Source organism: Podarcis cretensis, assembly GCF_951804945.1.
Source record: "Podarcis cretensis genome assembly, chromosome: 17".
NCBI classification, from domain to species: Eukaryota; Metazoa; Chordata; class Lepidosauria; order Squamata; family Lacertidae; genus Podarcis; species Podarcis cretensis.
The window spans coordinates 38,545,493-38,567,257 of NC_137187.1; the positions used below are offsets into that span (position 1 = coordinate 38,545,493).

At 46.6% G+C, this 21,765-nt stretch overlaps 2 protein-coding genes across 2 annotated transcripts in view; one reads left to right on the top strand and one right to left on the bottom strand.

Annotated features, from left to right (window-relative positions):
- The first annotated feature begins 1,339 nt into the window (after positions 1–1,339).
- Positions 1,340–12,515, top strand: TSR2 (TSR2 ribosome maturation factor). The gene is made up of 5 exons (XM_079960157.1): positions 1,340–1,482; positions 6,442–6,532; positions 7,604–7,695; positions 10,951–11,124; positions 11,641–12,515. Exons 1-5 carry the CDS (start codon positions 1,402–1,404, stop codon positions 11,752–11,754), a joined length of 552 nt encoding a protein of 183 aa, XP_079816283.1. The 5' UTR covers positions 1,340–1,401; the 3' UTR covers positions 11,755–12,515.
- FGD1 (FYVE, RhoGEF and PH domain containing 1) overlaps positions 12,310–21,765 on the bottom strand; it is a 47,431-nt gene continuing 37,975 nt past the window's right edge. The window contains exons 13-18 of the mRNA XM_079960010.1: positions 21,560–21,590; positions 20,646–20,735; positions 20,254–20,379; positions 19,301–19,459; positions 17,261–17,404; positions 12,310–16,484 (exon numbers count right to left, since the gene is read on the bottom strand). Of these exons, the coding sequence (XP_079816136.1) occupies positions 16,233–16,484; positions 17,261–17,404; positions 19,301–19,459; positions 20,254–20,379; positions 20,646–20,735; positions 21,560–21,590 (802 nt within the window). The 3' untranslated portion in view covers positions 12,310–16,232. The remainder of the gene's footprint in view (positions 16,485–17,260; positions 17,405–19,300; positions 19,460–20,253; positions 20,380–20,645; positions 20,736–21,559; positions 21,591–21,765) is intronic.

Here is a 21,765-nt window from a genome sequence, read left to right on the forward strand (position 1 = left end):
TGTAACTCAGTCTACATGGGGCTGCCCTTGAGACTGACCCAGAAACTCCAGCAGGTGCAAAATGCTGTGGCGAGACTCCTTACGGCGTCCTTGCTGCGGGATCACATTCACCCAGTGCTTTACCAGCTGCACTGGCTCCCGGTGGAGTACAGGATCAGGTTTAAGGTGCTGGTTTTAACCTTTAAAGCACTATACAGCCTAGGACCCTCGTACCTACGGGACCGCCTCTCCTGGTATGTCCCACGGAGGACCATACGTCTTCAAACAAAAACATCTTGGAGGTCCCAGGCCCCAAGGGGGTTAGGCTGGCCTCTACCAGAGCCAGGGCTTTTTCGGCTGTGGCCCTGATCTGGTGGAACGCTCAGTCACAAGAGACTAGGGCCCTGCGGGACTTGACATCTTTCCGCAGGGCCTGCAAGACAGAGCTGTTCCACCAGGCCTTTGGCCAAGGCAGAGTCTGACCCCCTCCTTTGGTAATCCTCATAGAACTCTAACCCATTAATTTGATTTTGAATTGATTTTAGAATGCTGTGTTACTTTTATTGTTGTTAGCTGCTCTGAGCCCAGCTTCGGCTGGGGAGGGCGGGATATATATAAATAATAATAGTAATAATAGTAATAATAATTTTAGGGGGCAGGCTTTATGTTGGGGGGGGGGAACTGAGTTATTTGCTATGCAATTGGTCAGTTAGTTAAGTATTTTTATTTATTTACTTGAATTGGGGGGGCAGGTGCCCCCCAGCTCTGCCCATGCCCCAGGGTAGCTATTTTAGGGTTTGGCAGGCAGCAGTGCTGCTTTTGAATGGAAGCAAAGCTCAGTTCCCATCAATGTGGCTGTTGGCCATCATAGTTTACCCCAGTGGGAGCGGGCAGTTGGTGGAGGGGAGCGGTGTTGCTCCTGGCGCCGCTGTGGTGAGAGCAGAAGGGGAAAAACTGCAGGATCATGGCTGGGTTCCGATCTGCGGCATCCTGCCAGGCTCCCACTGAAGTCTTCAGAAAGTCAGCTGAGATTGCCTAGCTTTCCATGATGATGCCTGAATCGTAGCTGTACGGATTGGGGCTGTCTGCCAAGTTAATGTTCCCACAAGCGTGGTTACTGGGAAGCCCCGACTTTCCAACGCCGTCCAGTGGCATTTGGCAACAAGCATCGGAGGAAGACCAGCAGCATATCGCCTTGTGTTTAGACGGCGTCCAGGAATATTGCACTGCTTTGGGGCGGGAGGTGGACGCGCCGCCGGCCGGCCGGGCTCGAAGCGGCTCCGCTGCCGGATTCTGCCTTTGTTGAGAAAGGAGAGGGGCGCTCGCGGGCTCCGCGCTCGGCTCCTTCCGCCTGCCCGCCTGCCATTTCCTCTGCTGATCGATAGCTCGGCGCTCGGCCTGGTGACTGCCTGCCGCTTGGTGATGGCGACTCCGCGGGCGGAGGCACGTGGCCTCTTCCGACAAGGGGTCGAGGCTGTCCTGGGCAGCTGGCCTGCTCTGCAGGTAGGATTCCTTCGCCACAGGCAGGGAGCGGGGAGAGGAGCGGGAGGCGGAGGCAGGCAGGCAGCAAAAGAGGCAGCCTGGAGCGCGAGCATGTGCAAAGTGCATTTCCTTCCTGTAGCCGCAGGTTCAAAGAATGCGGAGTTGGCTTAAGGACATAAGAAGAGCCCCCCCCCCCCCCCGGATCAGGCGGGTGGCGCATCTCCTCCAGCATCCTGCTCTCATGCAAGCAGGACATGAGCAAAGAAGCAAGTGGTATCCCATAATGTTCAAACCCCTAAATGTTAAATACAGGGGGCACGCGAACAATTAATTTTAATTTTTGTATTTAGAGCCCTGTTATATTCATATTGTCCCTAGTATTTCTGATATTTTTTATGATCTGTGTTATTGTGTGTGTTGATGCTGGTCTGTGACCATATTAATAAATTCAATTCAATCACGACATGAGCAAAGCAATAATAATAATAATAATAATAATAATAAATTTTTATTTATACCCAGCCAAGACCGGGCTCAGGGCGGCTAACACCCGATATAAAAACGATTGAAATACAACTTTTAAAAAATTAAAATACAACATTAAAAGAAGAAGAGTTTGGCTTTGATATCCCGCTTTATCACTACCCTGAGGAGTCTCAAAGTGAATAACATTCTCCTTTCCCTTCCTCCACCACAATAAACACTCTGTGAGGTGAGTGGGGCTGAGAGACTTCAGAGAAGTGTGACTAGCCCAAGGTCACCCAGCAACTGCATGTGGAGGAGCAGGGAAGCGAATCGGGTTCACCAGATTACGAGTCCACCGCTCTTAACCGCTACATCACACTGCAGCCTCATTTCAGTGGAAACTCAAATCAAAAACTTTGGGGGGGGGGGATGAAAACGTTAAGTCTTCACCAAGGCTAACTATCCAGACTGGTCCTACATGGGCCAGAAAAAAGCCAGGGAAGTCCCCAAATAGGAATTCCAACACAGAAGGAGAAAGGAAGAAGAAAGAGAATCAAAAAAGAGTCAAATTGATTCCAAGCCAAAGGCCAGGCGGAACAACTCTGTCTTACAGGCCCTGCGGAAAGAAATCAGATCCCGCAGGGCCCTGGTCTCATGAGACAGAGCGTTCCACCAGGCCGGAGCCAGTGTTGAAAAGGCCCTGGCTCTGGTTGAGGCTAATCTGACTTCTTTCCCCTCCTGCACTTCCAGCACGTGGCATTCAGAGGCATACCGCCTCCTTCAGGGGAGGCAGAACAAAGCTGTCTTGGCTCATAGTCATCAATAGCTCTAAGCTACACAGATTCTATCAAGAGTTTGGGTGCAACCTTTGACACTTCCCTTTCTATGGAGGCGCAGGTTGCAGCCACAGCAAAGGTGGCATTTTTCCATCTTCGCCATATTAAGCAGTTGGTCCCTTCCCTTTCTCGCCCTGAACTGGCCACTGTGATCCATGCGATGGTCACCTCCAGGCTTGATTACTGTAACTTGCTCTACGCGGGGCTCACCCAGAAACTCGAGCGGGTGCAGAATGCCGTGGCGAGGCTCCTTACAGGGTCCTTGCCGTGGGATCACATTCATCCAGTGCTTTACCAGCTGCACTGGCACCCGGTGGAGTACAGGGTCAGGTTTAAGGTGCTGGTTTTGACCTTTAAAGCTCTATGCAGCTTAGGGCCCTCGTACCTACAGGACCGCATCTCCTGGTATGTCCCACGGAGAACCTTAAGGTCCATAAATAACACTTTGGAGGTCCCAAGTCTCAGGGAGGTTAGATTGGTTTCAACTAGGACCAGGGCCCTTTCAGCAGTGGCCCCAATTTAGTGGAACGCTCTGTCACAAGAGACTAGGGCCCTGCAGGATTTGACATCTTTCTGCATGGCCTGCAAGACGCAGCTGTTCTGCCTGGCCTTTGGCTTGGACTCACTTTGACCCCTTATATAGGATTTGGTATATAAATTTTCCCTTGGCTTTTTTGCTGGCCCATGTAGGAACAGCATGGATAGCTGGCTCGGGTGAATATCTGATGTTTCCTCCCTTGATGGTCTTGATTTATGAGTTACTACTAAAATGAGGCTGCATTTTAAGCTGTATTTTAAGCCATTTTAATTGTTTGTTTGTTTGTTGTTTTTCCCCCTATTACGTTTTATTGTAATTTATAGTTGGTGTTAGCCGCCCTGAGCCCGGCTCTGGGTGGGGAGCGTCGTCCTTTAAATCCATCCAAATTGTTGACCATCACTGCCTCATGTTGTTTCCCATGAGCTCAGATAATAGTAGAAAAAGGAAATGTGCTTTTAAAGCAAAGTGTGAGGCAGATGGAAGCGGACTTCATACTTTACTGTGCACTTTGGTTGCTGGTGTGTAGGGTTGCCACCTTCGTTCTGGCAAAATACAGGCCAGGATTTAGGGTAAAAATGCACTGGGTGAGGCTGTAAATGTGTCTTCTCTGCTGCTATTTATGTACACGTACAAATGGTGGTAACTTTTCTCTGCAACCATGACACCATTTTAAGCATTACTTTTTAACTTTATTATATCATCTCCCGCTAGATGTCTTTCTAAGCCATGATGTGGGTTTTCTGGAAAACTGCAAAATGTTTGTAAGTTGGCATTGGAAAATTCTATGATGCCTAGATTGTGATCTAATTTAACATATTTATTTTAATTGTATTTAATAAACAAAGCTAAAAACTTTGAAACTGCCAAGCTTGCCCAGTACAATATTTGCAGCTGGCATTCATTCATTATTACTTATGAACCTTATGAAACTGAAATACATCCATAGAAAAATTTTGAACTGGAAAATTTTCCACCTCCCATCACTGTTTCTAAGCATGGTCCCTGTTCTGCATGTGTCCAGAAAAAAAATGGAAGAAATTAAAACGAATCAATTTCTTAGGGGCTGAGTAGCTATCACAAAAACTGAATTCTTAACTTCAAAAATACAACTAGAAAAGTACTCCTTTTTCCTATATAGAAGCCACAGATCTGTAAAAGTTTTAATATGGCATACAAAGATACCTCCTGAAGAAGTATAATTTTCAGAACTTTGAACTCTGTGCCAAAGGGGTTCAATATGGTACCTACATGCGCAACTGGTGTCGAGCCAATTAATAGTTACAGTTGGTTAGCATACTCTGCTGTTGAATAGGAACTCGTTACACAACTATGTGCACCTGATAAACATCCTGGAAAAAATAATACCGGTGGAAACTCTGGCTATAATCCAAAGAACACTCACCTAGGCATAAGCACTCTGCGACTGACATCTGAATAAACATGCCAGACAAAAGGCAGCAGCATATTCAAGCAGTGCAGTTAACCTGTAGAATTTGCTTCCCCAAGGTGTAGTGATGGCTACCAACTTAGACGGCTTTGAAAGGGAATAGACTTATTCATGGAGGGTAAGGCTGTCAATGACTACTAGCCGTCATGGCTGCGTGCTGTCTCTAGAATCAGGCAGCATGCCTCTCTGAACACCAGCTGTCAGGAAGCAGCAGTGGGAAAGTGCCATTGTCCTTCTCTCCTGGCCTGTGGGCTTCTGGTTGGGCACTGTAGGAAACTGGATCCTGGACTAGGGAGGCCTTAGGCCTGATGTTCTCAATGTTGCATGATTTTGAAGAACCAAAAGATTTTGCTAAAATTAATGGACTTAGCTGAGATGACAAAACTGACATGTTTAATCAGAGAAAAGTCATTGTTAATATTTACTGAAGATTGGAAACCTCTCATAGGATTTGCATTAAAAAGAAAAAGAAATGATGACATTTGGATTTGAGGATTGAAGGTTATGATTACTAGAAAGTGGCTTTATTAGGTGTTAAAAGTGGAGTGAATGAATGTTTGTATATACAGTCAGGTTGAATACGCTTCGAGTTGAGCATGTTCGAGTTGCGCTCCTCGGCAACCCAGAAGTAACAGAGCGCGTTACTTCCGGGTTTCGCCACTTGCGCATGCACAGAAGCTCAAAATGACGTCATGCGCAGAAGCGGCGAAAAGTGACACGAGCGTGCGCAGACGTGCCGTTGCTACTTACGTTTACTTCTAGATACGAACGGGGCTCCGGAACTAGTGGTATCTAGAGGTACCACTGTAGTGGTCAGATGAGGAATCAGAAGTTCTTTAGCTTCTTAATTTCTCTCAATCTTTTTCTATTCCTTTTTTCTACCTCTTTCTCTTTTTTTGCTTTTAGATTAATGTTTTAGTTTGGACAAAAAAATGATATTTGATAATAATCTTTATATTTTTCTTTATAAGCCCCATTAAAATTTATTTTAAAAAAGAACCAGGAGATTTGAAATAACCAGGGGTGACAATGTGGGTCACTTCTTTATTTTTAGTTATTATACAGAGGTCTTCATCTGCAGTTTGAAGTGGTACAAAAGTACAAACAGGAAAATGGAAAGCTGTGTCACTGTACATGTGGGCTGTCACTCATGCCCCCTCCTTTGTGCTTTAGGCAGACTATTTTGACACACATTTATGTTTCTCCATCTTAAATGAAAAAATGAAGGTTCCAAGGATTGTTGGAGGTGGTGTTTGTGATGTCATTAACGCTACCCGGTAGATGCCCTGCCCATCATGGCCATAACACATCTGTGACAAAGGGAGGAAGTGGCTTTCCCCTAATTCATCTTCTGAAAGACAGCTGAAAACCCCAAAAACTGTTTTGTTACATTATTGTAGTGGAAACCAGGACTGAAAACATGTGGGTGGTATCAGCTAAGTCATATGTAGAGTTGGCCCATTAAAATCCATGGAGTTTGGTTACTTAAGTCATTTGATTTTCAATGGATCTACTCTGGCTATATCAACATTGGATACCACCTTGTGTGAAGATAGTATTAAACCAGCCCCAGCACTCTTAATATCTGTGTCTTCACTCCAAGCAACCTCAACTCATTAGCTTGGAGTTTGCTTCCTGCAGAACTGCCTAACTACTCTCTTTTATGAATGTAGCTTTGTCATCTTCTGATGCAGGTCGCAGTTGAAAATGGCTTTGGAGGGGCGTACAGCCATGAGAAAGCTGAATGGATGGTGGAGGCTGTGGAGCAATACTTTCAAAGCAATGGTGAGGTCCCTAAACAAGATAATGTTCTGTTGAACCAGATAGCAGACTCCATGGAAGATAAACCTATTATTGTTACAGTGGTGCCTCGCAAGACGAAAAGAATCCATTCCGCGATTCTCTTCGTCCAGCGGTTTTTTCGTCTTGCGAAGCAAGCCCATTGACGGCTTAGCGGATTAGCGCTATTAGCGGCTTTTAGCGGCTTACCAGCTTAGCGGCTTAGAAAAAGGGGGGGAAAGTCGGAAAAACTCGCAAGACATTTCGTCTTGCGAAGCAAGCCCATAGGGAAATTCATTTTGCGAAGCGCCTCCAAAACGGAAAACCCTTTCGTCTAGCGGGTTTTTCGTCTTGCGAGGCATTCGTCTTGCGGGGCACCACTGTACTATTATATGTGCTCATAGCTGTTAACAAAACATCTCAAAGCAACTTAAGAAATATTAAATTACAGAGCAACTTATCAAACATGTAAAATCCACAACAGAAAATAAGAATAATAAAAGCATTCATCTGTGAACATCAGGAACAGGACAAATACTAACCCGGTCCACTAAAAGGCAGAACATCAGACAGGAGACCCACAGACTTTGGGTCTGCCCTGTGTTTGGCACAACATGGTGGGTGCCTCATTTTATTTTATTTTGTGTTGTGGTGGGCAGCTCAAATCAGGCTGGTCTCGCAGTTACCTAGAAGTAGCAGCCAGAGAGGTGCTTGCAGAAGCGAGCAGAGCGTCTGGCAAGAGAGTTAGGTTGAATGATTACATCTGGGGGCTTTGGGGTTCATTTGGGCAGGGTACTATCTGTGAGCCTGAATCCCCACTTTTATGGTTGGGAAGGAGGAACCTGTGCACCACCCCTCACCCAGTGTTGTTGGACTTGCAACTCCCATCATCCCCAGACAGCAAGGCCAGTGGTCAAGAATGATGGAAGCTGCAGTGCAGCAACATCTGAGAGGGCCAACGGGTCCCCATACCTGTTTTCTGGCATCTCTTACGGAGTTCCTGGCCACTTGAATCACTGAATTCTTTCCTCTTTTCTACACAGACTTTTAACTCCTTGTCTACCTTCTTCTCTGTAGCTGACTTGGAGCTGGATGAGATAGAAGATTTCCTTGCCGAGTTGATGAACAATGAATTTGACACTATGATAGAAGATGGAAGCTTAGCTCAGGTATATGCAAAGCCCTCTCTTCCTTACACCTACACACACACACACACCCTCTGTTGGGATGGAAGCATCTAGTCTAGGCTCCAAGGGACTGTATAGGTCTTTCCCAGGCTGTGTCACATTTGCTTCCTTCCTGCAAACCTGCACTGGCTGGTTTTCCCACTGAGAATGAGCATCATCTCTTGTCTTAGATCTCCTGTCTCCCTTTGAGAGTGCAGTGGTATTTCTTAGGACTTGTTTCTCACAAGCAGCAGGTGAGAAAACCTAGCCTGCACCACTTCAAACTGCAAATAAGGGCTTATGTGACTGAATGTTGCTTGGTGTAAAAAGAAAAAATTACACTTCCAAAATTATCATGTTGGGGAGAAAGCTACACTTGGAACTTTTCTCCCTTGCATCTAGTTTTGTACATCTAGAATATTTTTTTTAAGATAAGAAGGTAAAGGGACCCCTGACCATTAGGTCCAGTCGTGACTGACTCTGGGGTTGCGGTGCTCATCTTGCTTTATTGGCCGAGGGAGCTGGCGTTTGTCTGCAGACAGCTTCTGAGTCATGTAACCAGCATGACTAAGCCACTTCTGGCGAACCAGAGCAGCGCACAGAAACGCCGTTTACCTTCCCGTCGGAGCAGTACCTATTTATCTACTTGCACTTTGACGTGCTTTCGAACTGCTAGGTTGGCAGGAGCAGGGACCGAGCAACGGGAGCTCACCCCATCGCGGGGATTTGAACCGCCGACCTTCTGATCGGCAAGTCCTAGGCCCTGTGGCTTAACCCACAGCACCACCCGTGTCCCTAAGGTACAAAGGAGCATTCAGTCATATGAGCAATCCCCTCTTTACAGTCTGAAGCAGAGTGACTTTGTCTGCTGGTTGTGAAGCTTTGGTGTCAGAAATGATTCTTCCTGCAACTCCCAGAGCTCCCCAAACCATTGCTTTCCTCTAGACCAGGGGTCTGCAACCCGCGGCTCCGGAACCGCATGTGGCTCTTTTACACCTTTGCCCCGGCTCCGGGGCGGATACTAGCGAGGGGAGGAGGCGCATTGTGCGCCCCGACACTCCCCACTGTGGAGGGTGCTGTACTGGCTGTGACGTTGCATGGGGGTGGTGCGTGCGTTAGTCACACACCGTCCCGACGTCACCTTCCCGCCCGCCTGCTACATTGTAAGGGGCATGTACGCTGGTCACTGTTTTGAAGGGGAGTGAAGAACACACACACAAAAAAAGGTAACTTGTTAATTTAACGTTTATTTCTATGAGGAGGAGTAATTCTGAGGGGTCAAACAAAGAAATAATAAAAAAAGGTGACAAAAAAGTTATTTTTATAATGACGAGTTTTGCGGCTCCCAGTTTTTTTTCCTTCGGAAATGGGTCCAAGTGGCTCTTTTTGTCTTAAAGGTTGCAGACCCCTGCTCTAGACTGAAATGGGACTCAGCCCCTTCTTCTCTTCCTCCCCATTCTGTACCTAGCCAGAGCCAGTCTCAGGTGTGCCCACTTTACCATGCTTCAGTATTTGTTGACACCTCAAGTGGGGTTGGCCTTAGATAGTCTAGCAGACTGGTCTGCAAGTCACCAGGGCACGTGGGAGGTCATGAACGGCTTGATTTTTCCTTGCTGATGATTGGATGCTTTTAAAAATCATGGGGCTGGAAGGCCAGAAAGTCACCAATTCCAAATGCAAGGCAGGGCATACTGTGTCAGTGTCCTGCAAAGGAACCTACACAATCCATTGCATGAAGTGTCACAACTGGAGAGCAAAAGCAAGCCAAGGATGTAAATCAAAAATAAAGCACCAGGATTGCTAGCCAATCTGAGCTGAAACCATTTGCCCCAGTCCCCTCAATATGAAGGAAAACATAAAAAAACCACAATTTGGGGTAGGAATGTTAGCTTATTATAAGGCAGACCCAAAACTGCAGCCATTGAGATGAATTCCGCTAGTTCACAGCAAGCTGATTTAAAAAAAAAAATGCACTTGAGACTTTGCTTTTACAAAGCCTTTCTGCAAATATGAGTAGAACTTTATTTTTTTAACCCTCAAATTCTCAGCCCTCATATAGATGCCTTTCATGCAGTGCAGGAAGATGAATTTTGGACCTTGCAGCACAAACACATCAAACTAGTCATTCCTTTTTTTGTGTTTGGATGGATTCTTCTGCCCTTAGAAGGGTTGCTTTCTTTGTCACACCTTCTGCTCCAGCTGTATCCATTTCTCCCTCATTCGTGTAATCCAGCCCCAGGACCTAGACATTTTAACTGCCTCTTGCCTCCCCGATCTGACCGCCATTTACCACTGTGGGGCACTCTTGCACTGTACATTGAGGCACTGCAGCTACAGAACAGTGGAGAAGGAAAATGTCAGATGAAGTTGCCTTCCAAATCTGGGGAGCCAATTTTTTCCAAATGCTGCTTCTCACCTTTGCACAGCAGAGGATAGTATAACAGAGAAAAGGCAGGGTTTTTGTCAGTTTTGTGCAAGGCAAGAAATCCCATCTTAAAACCGGTAGCTAGAACAACCACACACACAAAATTACTCTTGCTTTTTGAGTAGGATCAGTTTATCCAGTCAACTGAAAGTTAGCACAGCATAGCAGCAAACTAGAGCCTTAAACCAGGGAGACTTGCTTAGCTACTGGGTGACCTTAGGTCAATCACTGCCAATCACTGAAGATTAATGTGAGGATAAAATTAGGAGGGAGAAAGCTCGTATGTTACTCTGAATTTCTTGGAGGAAGGGTGGCATAAAAACATAACATCCATCAGCTTCCTAAGCTGGAAAAAAATTGGCAGACACTTCTCCCAGCGAGAAAAGTCGGGAAGAGGAGGGGCTTTTAAGGCAACGTCTCTTTTTTCATTAGGACGGGTGCATGTGTGACGGGTGCCTTGTGACTTGCACACTGTAGCATTTTGGCCCCAGAGCCATTTCTGACCCTGGCTCAGCCCTCTTCAAATGTGCATGCAGATGGAAAGAACTCTCCCCAATATAAATGGCATTCTTTTTCCTGTATCTTGTGGCTATTTTTATTAGTATGAACAGAAGTATAATGAGATGGCTGCCAACTTCAGCAGTAAACATGCAGATAAGTTGAGAACGGGAACCTTTGGCTTCCGTTCTCTGCTCTAGGAGCTGTGTGTGTGGTCTGATGGAAGATGCTGTTCTAGTGCCAGCTCTGGAGGAGGGCATTGCTGCAGCGGTTAGCCCTGTGGAAGTTCTTGCTCTGCTCGCTGAAAGAGACTTGACCCTCTTCCCGCACTGTAGGTAAGCCAGCAATTGCGCCTGTTCTTTGGTCAGTGCCAGCAGGGAGAGGGAGCCGCAGTGCACGAAGCCATTGTCCGGCTGGCTCAGAAGAAGCAAGAGGCAAAGGTGGCAGCTGCAAAATCAAAGCCAGCAGAGGAAAGCAGCAGTGAGGAGGAACAGGGGACTGAGGAAGAGGTATGACAAATAAACTGCACAGAAAATGAAAACAGCCAGCCAGCCTGTCACTTGTTTTGCATAACCTCTGATCTGCTGGCTTTATTCAGAACCAGATTTCAAGTTTCTTCATAACTCAGTAGGCTGACACAAGGATGGAGGGAAGAGGAGGGAAACATGACAATGCCATGAAGGAAGGAGAAATAAGTTATGGTGCATAACCAAGGTCCAGATGACAGGAGCCATTTGCTCCAGTCTAAACTTGTCCGATGATGAGGTTAAGGAACTGGCTATTTAATTCAGCAGATTTAGACCGCAACTGGTTGGTGAGAACCATGGCTCCTTGGACTTGCCCAGAGACAGGTTTCTGTGAAGCATGTTCCTTTGTAAATCCTACGAACTACTGCATTTTTCAAACAGTGAAGGCTACAAACTGGGTTTTTGGCCCAGAATGTTAAAAGCAGAAATTACGTGAACCAGAAAACAGCAATTAAATCCAGTCGCCGATAACATTGTCTCATTTTCTCCCCTACCCAGGCTATGGACTGCAGTGCTGCTCCCAGCATGAATGGAGCCCAGCCCAGCCCACCACCTTCCTCCGGTGCAGATCCTGAAGATGGCTGGACCTTGGTGAGGAAGAAAAAGAAATGAAGAACAAGGGGCAGGCACCACGACTGCAGGAGTTCTGGTTGAGCTGGTGCGGCAGGGACATGGGATTGTGTGATTCCCCTCACCCCCAGCTGCAAGAGACTAATATTTATTTTTAAAGCATCAAAAGGAGCAACTTGGCTGACAGAGATGTTTTTGGTCTCTGCGTGTGAGGCTTCTGCACAGGCCTAAGTATCTTGTGCAGACACAGCTGCTTGGTCCCTCTGCTCCTCACTTGGTAAAGGCTCTCCTGCGCTGAAGGGGATACAGGTTCAGGGCTCAAAGGGCTGAGGATCCTTGAAAGGATTTTCTTTTCAATGCACAGGAGGCCATCTTCCACCTCTGCCACCTCCTTGAGCTTAAAAACGGCTGTTTTAGCAGCAGGGTGGGTTCTTTTGCAAGGAAATATCTTCTTCCATGGCAAGACACTGATTTCAACATTTCCATTGCCTCCTCTTCAACTCCCAGAAGACTAAATCAGGCCCATATCTTTTCCCCCAACCCCATCCCGAAGGGAAAGATTGCGTTCTAGACATTATTGAAACAGACAGATAAGCGTAACAGAAAAACAAAATTCTGTATTTAAAAAAAAAAAAAGACGACAATGGAAAACCAAATACAATAATGAAACTAGAAAGTAACATGGACAATACACAAATCCTTGGTTGTGGGCCAGGGCGCTTCTCTCAATAGAAGCCCCCTTCCCTATCCTCTGTAGTGGCCAGCCACTATACATGAGCAACAATAAAATATTATTTTGGTAAGATTTTGTATATCCATTAATACTGACTTTTTTAATATAAAAGTTACATGCACTAGCTCTACACCACGATGGGGATGGGAAGAGGATGACAAAGAATTGGGACAGGCACCAACAGCCCCCACCAGGAGCCTCTCATAAAACAGGGCAACCAAGTTGGGTGTTGTTTTTTAGGACACCCCCCCCCCAACCTGCTCACATATAAGTTGAAATAGTAGAAGCAAGGGGAGGGGGAGAGAAATGTTGGAGGGATCATAGGAAGCTTCTGTGACTGTCCAATAAAGAATTGGAACAGAATGGAGGAACACCAACTCACGTTTAAGTGCACTGCAGAGGGGAAGCAACTGCATTTGAGAAAAGGTTGTGCAAGAGAGGTTTTTCTCCCCATTGTAATGACCCCCTTTCTCGGCAAAATCCGCTAGGAGCATCTGCTGCACAAGCACCCTATTTTATATGGCATGGGGCTTGCCTGCTCAAAGGTGGCTGTGGCCTCATCTTATTTTTTATGTTTTATCACTGGCTTTATATTAGCTAGGGTAGGTAAATGGCACTTCCATGTATCACTCAGAACGGCAGGTGCAGAGAACAGGAGAATGGCTATTGATGTCATACCCTGCTGGCGAGGAACTCAAGAGACAGAATAAAGTATTGGCAGATAAACCTTGTTTTGATTGAGCAAGGCAGTTCTTAACTTTAATACTAAAATGAATGCAACTTGGGGGTGCATAAAATTGGGGCTTAAAATTGTAAACTGGTCATTTGCAACTGGTTTTTCTACCTTAATAGATTTCACCCAGAAAGGATAAGAATTGGGAGGGGGTGGGTGAGATCCTGGCTGGCATTTTGCTGACAATATCAGGCAGGCACCACAAAAACCCCACAACTTTGTGCAAAATTAACTGGTAGCCATCCAGGCTCTTGGGTAACGTCTTGCCTGTGTTCAGATTCAGCTTATGGAGTCTCATTCTGGTGCCCACCTATCCTAAAAATGTGAAGGCCAGAAAAATATTAAATTCAGAGAATACTAGGTTTGCAAATACTAGGGGGGAAATCCTGCATCCAGTGGCCTGGGTTTTTTGTTTGTACAAAACCAAGGTTGCAAACCTATCCAAACCAAACTCAGTGGTGCTTAGTTCTCAGTAGGCATAGGATTCCACACTGCATGACATTTATGCTTTTGAAGCTCCAATTATCTGGGAGTAGGCTCTACTCATCGGCGTGGGTTTAAAAAATCCACAGGACTGCTCTTAAGTTCCATTAAGATGCCAAATAGTACAATCTTATATGCTAAAAGAAGTTGTAAATTAGGCACATCATGTTGTTGAAAAAGTAAAATAATTTTAGGCTTGGCAAATACATTCTTGCGAAGAAGCTTGTAAGATGTGGGCTGGATGAGGTAACTGGTTGCTGGGTTTGTAGCTGGTTGACTGACCGAACCCAAAGTGTGCTTGCTAATAGTTCCTCATCGCCCCGGAAAAAGATCGCAAGCAAGGTGCTGCAGGGTTCTGTTTTTGCTCAACATCTTTATAAATGACTTGGATGAAGGAATTGAGGGGATGCTCGTCAGATTTGCAGATGACACCCAACTGATGCTGAAGCCAAAATCGGGATTCAAGATGACCATAACAAGCTAACAAAATGATTTTCAATAGGGACACATTTAAGGTTCTATTCCCTTAGGCAGGAATAACCAGCTGAACAGCACTAAGATGGGGGGACACCCAGCTTGCCAGCAATACGTATTAAAATTAGGGGTCTTACTAGACCACAAGCCAAACATGATGCACCAGCAAAAAAAAGCATATGCTATTCTAGGCAGCATCAGCATAAGTATAGTGTTCTGATCAAGGGAAGGAATAATTCTGTTCTGTTCTGCCTTGGTCAGACTACACTTGAAATCCTGTGTTGTTCTGGGCACCACAATTTAATAAGGGTATTGACAAGCTGGAACATGTGCAGAGAAGGGCAACCAAGCCTTATGAAGAACAGTTGAGGGAGCTGGGTGTTTAGCCTGGAAAAGAGGAGGCCGAGAGGAGATATTGATAGGCATCTTCAAATATCTAAAGGGCTGTCACATGGAGCAAGCTTGCTTTCTCCTGCTCTGGATGGTTGGACCCAAACTAATGGCTTCAAGTTACAAGGAAGTAGATTCCGACTAAGCATCAGCAAAATCTTTCTGGTTGTAAGAGTTGTTTTGACAGTGGAACGGACTTCACTGGAGGTTTTTAGCAGAGGTTGGATGGCCGCCTGTCATGGATGCATTATTTGAGATTCCTGCATTTTAGGCAGTTGGACTAGATGACCCTTGGGGTCCCTTCCAACTTTATAATTCTATGGGGGGGATATATATCACATACTGTATTCAGTTTCTCCCAAATTTGTTTTCCCCTAGAAAAAGGGGGAAGATTTTCCTTCCATAGTTTAAAAGGAAATTTTTTAACTTTAACCTGTTTTTAGGGATACATTTCCTTTTCAGGAGGCAACCCTTAGACAGGCTGCTCTCGCCATGCCATAAGGTTTTGCTGCTCACTTAGAAAAATCAACTGTAGATTACATTTTTCCAGGTATCTTTTACATGATCAATTTTCAGCAGCTTATTTCTGTCACACACACACACACCCCCCTTTTTACTGTTGGATTTATCTTGACTTCTACGTGATTTTATTGCATTCTTTCACGTTGTTGAAAGCACCTTGGAGCATATTTGCAATATGTAAAATTTCAAGCACAAACTGGAAGAGCAATTGTTGCAAAGATGTCACCTATAGCCTTGTGCAACTCCACCCACTTTAGCAGGGCTTGCACAGGAGAGCTCTGGTGTGGGCCGTGCCTTTGGACCCCTTGGCAGAGGCAGGAAGATTGGGTGGTGGCAGGTGGCAGGCACCACGGTCCAATTGCTGGGAGCGGGGCTGCCTTATCAGTAAGAGGGGACCCTGCATGCTATAGCAAGGACCAGGACCCTGGCTCCTCCTTCTTCTAACTAGCTCTCATGTCCCAGCTTGCTTGTTTTGTTCAAGGCGGTGTGGGGTGAGAGAGAGAGACTTCAAGTCATCATAATCCATCTGCTAAGGCAGACTCAAATCAGCCTTTCCAGGTCCAAAAATGGTCAGTATCGTGTGAGGAAACATCACAAGACAAAACGCCACCTAGTCTCACACAAATACAGGGAGGAGGGTAACAAGCAAGGGAAATAAATGCTCAGAGAGGAAAATTCCCACGCCCGTTTGCGTTCCACTGAATGAATTGTCTCAACTCTCTCCCTACCCTGCCCCAATTCCCCCAAACCACTGCAGAGGACGTATGTTCGGTAAGTGCTAAGTTCGGTAAGTAAGCAGTGGGGACTGAAAGAACGGATCTTGGCCCAAGATGCAAAGAAAGGGGGAAGCACGTGTTGGAAGGAAGACATCCACCCGCTCGCATCTATTTCTTCCTGCATAGAGGACGGGACAAAAGGAAGAAAGTGGAGGTGCTCCGATTACTACGTGCTGCAGCTAGGAGCAGGAACTGGCCTGGAGCAAATGTCAGGACGTGTGACGTGCGCTGCCTCTGCGGCTGGGAATGCGGCAAGGGCAGGGTGGCTGCGTTGATGCGGACCACAAGGAGGGGAAGAAAGTGCCAGAGAGAGGGAGGAAGGAACGTTCAAGTATACTGGTCAGAGAATGGTGAGCAAGTTCCCCAAGTGGGCAGAATCCGCAATTCCCAGCTGCCCAGCCCTCTGCCTCTAGGTTCTCTCCGCCTCCGTATCCTCATCTGCCTCTTGGATGGAGGGCGGCCCTCTGCCTTCTTCTCCACGGCCTGCCCTGCTCAGCACCTCCATCCACCGCTGCCGCAGCTCTTCAGTCTCGGGGCTGAAATACCAACACAGGTGGCTCTGGCTGATCCGGAAGGCGTGGCGTCGGTCCACCCGCTCGCTGGGTTCAGGGAGGCTCACTTCGAAACCGATCAGAGGCATCGATCGCTGGGCCTTGACATCCTGCAGGACAGGTAGGGAGAGAGGTCAGAACCCCACAAACATGGCCAGGCTGTCGACTGCCTGCCTAGCGCAGCATTCTGCCTTCCCAACACCAGGCCGAAGCGTGCTTTGAAGTCAGGCAAGGGATGTTCTGCAGCTCCCATGGTGTCTGGGGCTGATGGGAGCTGGAGTCCTGCAACCTCTGGAGGGCCATGCAGAATCGGAAGAATCTTTATTTGCACCGGCCACTAGTCATAGCAACAAAATAAAATGTACTGAAGATAGAGGTAAAAACTTAACTACACAAAATACATTCTGGAGGTTTACATCAATAATCTAATAATAGTTCTTATTCTAATTGTTATGTATTAAGATTAACTGCAGTTCTCACTCAGGGCCACCAGTATGCAAATGAAGGATTGAGAACTGTCGCTCACTGATTGGTTAGTTAGTTGGAAGTTGTTACTGTTACAAGTTTCTTAGTATTATATAAAGCAGCCAGCTAGGCTGCAATGTGTCAAGACTCCAGGAGCAGTTCTAACTGCTGTAATAAAGAGCTGTGAATCTAACAGAGCTGTGTCCTTTGTCATCTTTCCCACTATTTAACACTAATTGCCCCTGCTAATTTTATTATTATTATTTTGCAGTTTTTGCTGTCACCTGACTACCTTGATCTGCCACGCAGGTTTCCCACCCCTGCTTCAAAGGTGATTTGGGGCCTCACCCTCTCCTTTCCCTCCAGAATAATATCTTGGGCAAGAAGCAGCATGCAGGAGAACCAAGTGCCGTTGCCATACCTGTGGGGCTCCATAGATGTACAGCACCAGGGGCTCGTTTTCGGGGATGACAAACCAGCCTTTGTGCCAGGCCTTCCCTCCTTTTTCCATGTAGTGCAAGAAGCTGCAGATCACACTGTTCTCTGCCACCACGGAAGCCTGTTTCTGCAGGGGGGCCAGAAAAGTGTCCTTGTGAGACTCACACAGTCCTAACCCCCAACAGCCGACAGCCCATCAGCACAGAGCATCACTTTGCAATTCCGAGAGCTGGAAAGGGATCTCTGAGAACATCCAGTCCAGCCCCCGAGGCAGGAATTGCACTACCATTTATTCACTTAATTCATAAAATTTATGTACTGCTTGACTGTAAAAAAACAACAACCTCTAAGTGGCTTTAAAGCATCTCCCAGCTGCTCTTGTGTGTTGCGTAACGGGGAGGTCAGTGGAAATTATTTTTAAAATACAGATTTTTTTTAAAAAAAGTGATGCAGGCAAAAGGCACACTTTGAGTAGCTCTGCAAATATGAAAGCAGCTTAGAAATTTGCACCAGTAGGTGAACCACAGCTGACTCATTGCTACAAACTCCATTCTGTAGTAGCAGAGGAGGAGGAAAAGAATATTTAAAACAATCCCATATGTGTAAGATTAAGGGCAAAGGAAGGTGAAGGTGGTGAGGGACTGTAAGGGAAGGCTGTGACCAGTGAGATGCAGGAACTCAGCCTCACTCCCTTGCCCCCAGAGTGTTTTGGGGGGAGCCTGCTGCCTTGTGTGACACACCAGAGAGAAACAAAGAGGAGGAGGAGGGCAGGAAATGCTGCATGAATAATCCTGGCTCCTCAGTGTGGACAGCCTGCAGTTTCTACTCCTGCACTAGGCTGGAGTGCAGTTTTATTTTGCAAGCCACTCTGAGAGCCTCTCAGGGCCGTAAAGCACTGAGCTTCAACCATATGCCATGAAAGCCTTGAGAATCTGAGAATCTGCACTAGACTTCAACTGGTAGATAAGTAGCCGGTCCTGGGATCTAAGGTGGGTCTCAACAGCAGCTCTGCCACCACCGTAAAAAGTGTGTGTTTGTGTTGAACGTGTAGTAAAGGTGGAAAGGTGGAAGACTGCTGCTCCAGAGCAAGTGATCAGTATAACTATTGGGTTGTTGTTTTTATTTTTATTATGTATTTTGTGGTTTTATAGCTTGATTTTATTCTGTGAACCACCCTGAGACCCCCCGGGTATAGGGCAGTATATAAATTCAAATGATGATGAAGATGATAATATAACTAAGTAATTAGACATGTAGGATAATGAGCAAGACACAAGGAAGGACAGAGAGCTGCAAGGAAAGCCTCTCCTAGAGTTTCCATACCTTCAGCAAACTCTTTTAAAAAGAAATTAATGAACGTAAGTTAGTCAAGTCCATTAACTTGAGTGGGTCTACTCAGAGTGAAAAAAAGTGCTAAATAACACAGTAGATTTTTTTAAAGTTGCATTATCTGCAACTTTAGCACATGCTTTCTTTGTATGGAGGAGGTCCCCAGGTCAGTCCCTCAGATCTCCTGAGCTAAAGCATCTCAGACTGCAGGGCTGGAAGAAAGCTCAGCTCAAGATCTTGGAGAGATCTCCTGAGACAACAGGAAGAGGGATCTGATTCAGTTATAAGACAGCTCCATATACTCAACCAAGAGGAGTAGACACTTTAAAACAGCATGATTGCCAAAGAATCCGATCACTATGCTGGAAGGTAAGATGATCAAGAAGGTGAACTCTACAACCAATATTACATGATGTGGCTTTATCACACTTCCACAACTTTGGAATTCATAGAACTGCAGTGTTGGAAGAGACCCTGATGGTCATCTGGTCCAACCCCTTGCAATTCCAAGGAGGTGGAGAAATGTTAGAAGAAGCACAGATAAAACTGCCAAGACTCTGCACAAGAAGCTGCAAGGGGCAGGCTAAAGCAAGGCTAAGCAAGGGGGAATTCTCCAGGAAGAAGCCCATGGAAGGAAGCCAGCTAGTGCTCTGTGGCCATAAGGGCTTCCCACGGCCCAGAGAGCCAATCTCACCTCCAGAATGGACCTCCGGCGCTGAGGTGTGTTCGGATGTGGGGCAGGGCTGGCGGGGGAGCCCTGTAGCGTTGCATAGCAGTCAGTGCAGACACGGTTGGGCCGGTTGTTGTCATACACCAGGCGGGCCCGGAACTCTGAACATTTCCCACAGACAACCTGCAGCGAGTGGGCGAGAGAGAGGAGCTGTCACTTGGCTGCAGAGCCAGTTTATGCACCCAGAGGAATGGAGGGCTAGAAAGCTTTTCCTGGACAGAAGCTTCTCGGGCTGGCCGTGGAGAGTGGCTTGTCTGAATCCCTGCAGGATAAAAGCCATTCAGGGAAAAGAGCCTAGCCTCTTAACCTTCATCCTGGAAACATTTTTTCTTAAGTACGAGATTCCCCATGCCCCAGTTGGGAAGCAGTTAAAAATAACACCCACAACAAGCAAACTTATGCCTGCAAAAGAACGTAACCATCTGAGTTTCCTAAATGTGTGAACTAGTCAAGACAGAGTTTTCAAGGCTCTTGGGGGAGGGAGTTGGCATACGGAGAAGAGTCATCCCCATATGCCATCGTACCACATTAATTCTTCCCCATAAAAGAGTGTGTGTACATGTGTCGATGTCCAACTCTGGCCATGCCCAGTGGCATGAGGAACTGCCTCATGTGGCCCTTCGGGTTTCTCTGCCTCAGACCTCTCTCCGAATGCACTGAGACCTCGTGGCTAAAACAGGAGATGAGTCAGAATGGGGAAAATTCCCTACAGGGAGGCAACTTTTTAAAAAACAGAAACAAATTCTACACTCTGGAAAAACAGTTGCAGGGGAGACACCGGCATTTAGCCCAGACTATTATGGGTTGCATGCCTCACCCTCCCCTCCAAAGGGGGCTGCTCTCAGTAAAAGTAGACAGAAACAGGGGTGGCACTTGGGAGTGGGAAAGAGACGACCCCCCTGCTGGAAAACACTCACATGGCCACAGGCCCGGCAATGGTGCCTCCGCTTGGTGAGAGCATTGAAGGGCTCCTTGCACTGCATGCAGAGGGTCACCTCTTTTTCCCGGATGGGCGTGGGGGCCCGTCGCCCCAGCTCACACCCCTGTGGGGGAGGGGACAGGAAGAAAGTTAATAGGTTTGCCCCATGAAGCAGAGTCAAGTCATGCAAAATTAGAGAAAGCATGCTAGTGAGCAGAAATTATACACAGTACAGAATTCTGAGGTTTTTTTGTCGCAGGAATTGGGTTATGTTTCTGGTAGTTCCCCCTCCCCTCCGTTCTCTCTCAACTGATCCACATTCAATCACATATTAAAGCGCACGGTCTCACCAAACTCTTGCAGAGAGGCACACACCAAGGTGGAACTTACAGGCGAATTGGGTGGCGTTTCATCCTCACTGACCAGCTGCTTGCATGTCTCCAGAGTCTGCTCGTGTTTCTGAATTGTTGCCTGTATCGCCTGATGGGTTTTAACAAGACAGTGTTAGTGGCCACAGATAAACAGGGAACTGGGAAGTAAAGCAGAACCCCAGCCTGCTTCAACGAGGAAAAGGACAAGATTTTAAAATGTTGTCTTATTTTATTGTTGTTAGCCGCCCTGAGCCCGGCTTCGGCTGGGGAGGGCGGGATATAAATAAAAAATTATTATTATTATTATTATTATTATTATTATTATTATTATTATTATTATTATGGCAAGGGCCAGCAGGCGCCCACACTTCTCTCCAATCCCAGTTTCAGTCTGGCGCATACTGGTGGGCAGCTCAGGGAGGAAACAGCTACCCAAATCTCTCACAGAGCCACTGGATGCATCGCAATGTGTGAGCGCGCTGTCCAGGGCCGTGGTCTGCTGCACCCTCAAATGCACACCATGTGATCCCATAGGCAAGTGGGTCTGCTGGCCCACACAGCATTATCAAGAAGGCTGACTTGGCACAGAGTCATTCTGCACCACATTATTCTTAACTGAAGAAGCCTGTGACCCCTAACTTTTCTGTTGGATCTATGAAAGCCATCCATACAAGCATCCCCCAAACTAGCATCAGAAGGATTTTGCAGAATGGGAAATGTAACCACATGAGATAAGGAGCCAGGTCCTCTATTTCAGAGGCAAGGAAGCTCAAAATGTTGTTGGCTTCTACCTCCCACCAGTCCCAGGCAGCATGGCCAACTGCTGATGGGAGCTGTAGTACAACAACCTCTGGAATGCCCCAGATTCCCCTTCCCTGATCTACACCCATCTTTCACAGTAATAAAAGGTAGGTGAGAAAGGCCAGCAATTACCTGGATCCAGTCTCGCTTCTCCTCTTCAGTCCTAAGGAAAAATGACAAACGTTGGAAGGCATGTTAAGGAATTATTTTTCAGCAGACTTAGGGGAGAATACACCGATTCACTTGATCTGGGATGGTGGGCAAAGGAGGAAGGAGGTGAGTGGATTCAGGGCTCTCACAGGAAGATAAGAAGCAGCAGAGGAGAGTTACTGGGATGG

Excerpts from the sequence above, each read along its gene's own strand:
- TSR2 (XM_079960157.1), top strand. The coding sequence starts at position 1,402 with ATGGCGACTCCGCGGGCGGAGGCACGTGGCCTCTTCCGACAAGGGGTC. Across the intron at positions 1,483-6,441 it reads GCAGCTGGCCTGCTCTGCAG|GTCGCAGTTGAAAATGGCTT; the intron begins GTAGGATTCCTT and ends CTTCTGATGCAG. Across the intron at positions 7,696-10,950 it reads AAGATGGAAGCTTAGCTCAG|GTAAGCCAGCAATTGCGCCT; the intron begins GTATATGCAAAG and ends CCCGCACTGTAG.